At 41.4% G+C, this 3,675-nt stretch overlaps 1 protein-coding gene across 1 annotated transcript in view; it reads right to left on the bottom strand.

Annotated features, from left to right (window-relative positions):
- Nucleotides 1-3,675, bottom strand: part of arfgef2 (ADP-ribosylation factor guanine nucleotide-exchange factor 2 (brefeldin A-inhibited)) — a gene marked incomplete in the record, with an annotated part of 28,928 nt that continues 25,253 nt past the window's right edge. The window contains 4 exon segments of the mRNA XM_014028207.1: nucleotides 1-1,073; nucleotides 2,783-2,900; nucleotides 3,006-3,144; nucleotides 3,228-3,405. Of these exon segments, the coding sequence (XP_013883661.1) occupies nucleotides 918-1,073; nucleotides 2,783-2,900; nucleotides 3,006-3,144; nucleotides 3,228-3,405 (591 nt within the window).

Below are 3,675 nucleotides of genomic sequence, written 5' to 3'. Positions count from 1 at the left end.
AATTACATCCTTTTTAAAAAAAAAAGAAAAACAAAGAAAGGCAAGAGACACACTTCAAAGGGTCCAGGACGCAGAGATCTCCATGTTCCTGGACTTTCTTGTAAAACTCATTTTAAAGTGAGTCAACACTGACAGATTATACTTACGTTGTGGTTAACACAAGCAAAATGTCAGAAACAGGTGTGCAAATGATGAATTAGTGGAGTTTTTGTTTTTAATAAGATGACTGGAGTTTTAGAATCAGCAGCTGGCTGTGTGAAGCTTAGGAAGWGGGAATGCAACAAAAAAAAAGAGAAAAGATTTCCCCCCCAACGTTTCACTGTAAACCAGCAATTATTGGGGAAGTAGTAATAATAAATTAAAGCAAAAATAAATAAGTAAAATCTCTTCAGGACGGATGTTGCCGATAAAGCTGCTTAAAATCTCTGATTCTGTTTGCAGCAGATTAAAGTTTGAGTCTGTAACCTGCTACCTGAACAGGTATTCTAGGAAACTGAAGGAGCGTACTTTAAGATCCTCAGTTTCTTACAGGCACAGTGAGCCAAAAGCCTTTTTTGTCCATAGAAACTTCATTAAATTTAATTTGATTTGCGTCTAGCATGTTGTCTTTAAGCATAAAAAAGAAACAGAATGAAAATAAAAAAACATCAAAATCAAGGACTGAATCTGCAACAATAAATTATTTCTTCAGAGTGTTTTTTTTCCTGGTTATTGTAAGATGAAAGACAACAGGAAGTGCCAGTCACAGTGCTGTTCATCCCAGAGAGGAAAAAAACAAAAAACAGAAAGAGGAGGGAGAATAATGCAGAGTCCTGAAGCTACATCTTCCTTCCTGACTGCACAGCCCCCTCTGTACCCTGACCCGGTCCAAGACGGGGGGAGTAACTGTGTCCACGTTGGATCTTCCACCTGTCCTTCTAGGAGACGGGAGTCCGGGCGTCAGGWGGCGCGATGTGGAAGACGGAGCCGATCCGCAGGAAGAAGCGCCTGAGCACGGCCCGCAGCTCCGGGATCAGGTCGAACTGCATCATTTCACACAGGTGGGGGTAGTAGCAGGAAGCATGGGGCCTAAACTAAAGAGGGAGAAAGGTGCTCGTTAGACACTGACGAGTCCGCTCAAACAACGGCTGAAAGATCAGAGATACAAACAGAATCTTGTCAACAGAAAACAGCTGTGAGCGTCCTGTCCTGCAGGCCTGAGCTGCATTCCTGCAAACAACTCGACAACAGAAACACTTTCTGTTCATGAAGTGGTTTTCTGCTTCGGTTTGACTTCTTTTAGAAGCTGTAAGAGTTCGGGCCTAAAATGCTCAGAAAAGAAACCCTGAGTCATCGAACTGACTCATCGGTGACTCATCAACTCATGCTGGGAAGGCCTGATTCATGGCTGACAGCTACTGGAAAAATACGTCCTAAAAACAGTTCATATATTACTTTAMAAATAATAACTTTTTATTGTTTTCATCTGTTTCTTTTTCCCAATCCAACAACTTCTGTATATTTATTGCTATTTTAGTCAATTATATATGAAAAATATTCAGCTGATTTAGGACAGCAGCTGTGACTTTTTGAATACTTTTCAAAATTTAACTCTGTATACAAATATTTTCACCACAGGTTTAAAAAGAAATCTCTTCAAAAACAGTCTCTGAAAATCTGCTTCAGAAAAACTCGTGCTTGTTTTCTCATGCTACTTCTGGCTTCTAGCTAACAGTTTGCTACATTTGGCGCCTCGCTAACCTGCTATGTGTAGCTTCTAGTGAGCCTTTGGCTACTTCTGCCTTCTTGCTAACTGCTACATGTGGTGTTTAGCAAGATTTTTGCTATTTTTGACTTCTAGGTAGCCTTCTGGTAAATTTAGTGTCTAGCTAGCATTTTGCTACTTTTAAGTTCTAGCTAGTCCTCTGCTACTTTTGACATCGAGCTAGCCTTATGCTACTTTGGACCTCTAGCTAACCTTCTGCTACATTTGCTCTCTAGCAAGTCTTGATACTTTTGGCTTTTAGCTAGCTTTCTGCTACATTTGGTGTCTAGCTAACCTGCTATGTGTAGCTTCTAGCGAGCCTTTGGCTACTTCTGGCTTCTAGCTAACTGCTACACTTGGTGTTTAGCAAGCTTTCTGCTATTTTTGACTTCTAGCTAGCCTTCTGGTAAATTTATTGTCTAGCAAGTCTTTTGCTACTTTTGGAATCAAGCTAGCCTTCTGCGTAATGTGGCTTCTAGCTAGCCTTTTGATACTTTTGACTTCTAGCTAGCTTTCTGTTACATTTGGTGTCTAACTAGCCTTCTGCGTAATGTGGCTTCTAGCTAGTCCTCTGATGCTTTTGACATCGAGCTAGCCTATGCTACTTTTGACTTCTAGTCTTCTGCTACATTTGTCTGCAAATTCTAGATTTTAGRTAGTTTTCTACTACTTTTAGCTAGTCCTTTGCTACTTTTAGCTTTTAGCTAGCGTTTTGTTACATTTTGTTGTTTCTACAGTTTTGCTACTTTCAGCTTCTATGTGCTGTTATGCTACTTTTAGCTGTTTTGTACCACTTAGCTATTTTTGTCTGTTTTTAATTTGATTAAAGCAGTTTCAGCTTTTTTGACAATTTTTAGCCAAGTCTCTCGGTGCTTGGCACGGACGCTGCATTTTCACAGAGAAATTTAAGTTAATATTTAGTTCTCTTTTGAAACCCAGATAATTAATTTATTTTTAAATCACACAAACACTGGAACACAAACAGCCCTGACTGCCTGTCCTTCGGCTGATGTTTGGAGGACTGTTTGTGCTTCTTGCCTTGTCGTCAGGCAGCCGTAGCGTCCTGGTGAGCAGCAGCATCAGCAGGATGTTCCAGGCCTCTCTGTGGCTCTCTGAGGTCAGACTGATGAAGTAGCTCAGAGCTTCAGTACACACTCTRAAAACAACAACACAAAGTTACACACTGTTCTAATATTCAAACCTGTCTTTATGATCAGAGGTTTTAGGCTCATTCTGTGGAGCTCCTGCAGGTTTTACTCACAGCAGCAGGCGTGTTTGGATGTCAGGCCACGAGTCCTGCAGCTTGGGGTCAGAGTACATCCTGAACAAGATCCTCAGGCTGCAGGCGAGGCTGCTGGTTTCCTGCTTCAACAAGTTGGGTTTAGATTTACCCTTAAATCCTGAGAGCAGAAAGAGAGAAACGATAATGTAGGGAAGAATTTTATGAAGTATAAAACCCTGAGGACTTTAGCGTTGGGCTAACCTGCCCTCCAGAGGGCCGTCCTCTGCTCGTTGTTGGAGTTGAAGTCCTTGGCGAAGTTGTGCGACTCCAGCAGGCAGTCGAGCAGCTTGAAGAGGTGAGATGATGTCATGTACGGGTACATGCCCTGAACTTTAACCGGCCCGTCTCCATCCGCCTCCACCTCCTCCAGAGCGTCCCGCTGGAGAACAGTTAACCAGTCAGACGAGTGTTTTACATCACGTCTCGTTACAGTTACACACTTCCTCAAAGAAACTAATTTCAATAAAATCTGTCGACAAACACAGGATCGAGCAAAACCAAAAGAAGCTTTCGACGTCAGCAGCCGCCAATAAAGCATGTTTTAAAGGGATCCCTGATTAGTTGTAACATTAGACTGTATTTGATAAAAATATTTTAACTGTAAAATAAAGACTGTAAAAATACTGTAGGCTGTTTTGTTTTGTAAATT

This window comes from Austrofundulus limnaeus, unplaced genomic scaffold (assembly GCF_001266775.1).
Source record: "Austrofundulus limnaeus strain Quisiro unplaced genomic scaffold, Austrofundulus_limnaeus-1.0 Scaffold726, whole genome shotgun sequence".
NCBI classification, from domain to species: Eukaryota; Metazoa; Chordata; class Actinopteri; order Cyprinodontiformes; family Rivulidae; genus Austrofundulus; species Austrofundulus limnaeus.
Note: the sequence above shows the minus strand (reverse complement) of the source record. Positions and strands in the feature narration are given on the sequence as shown.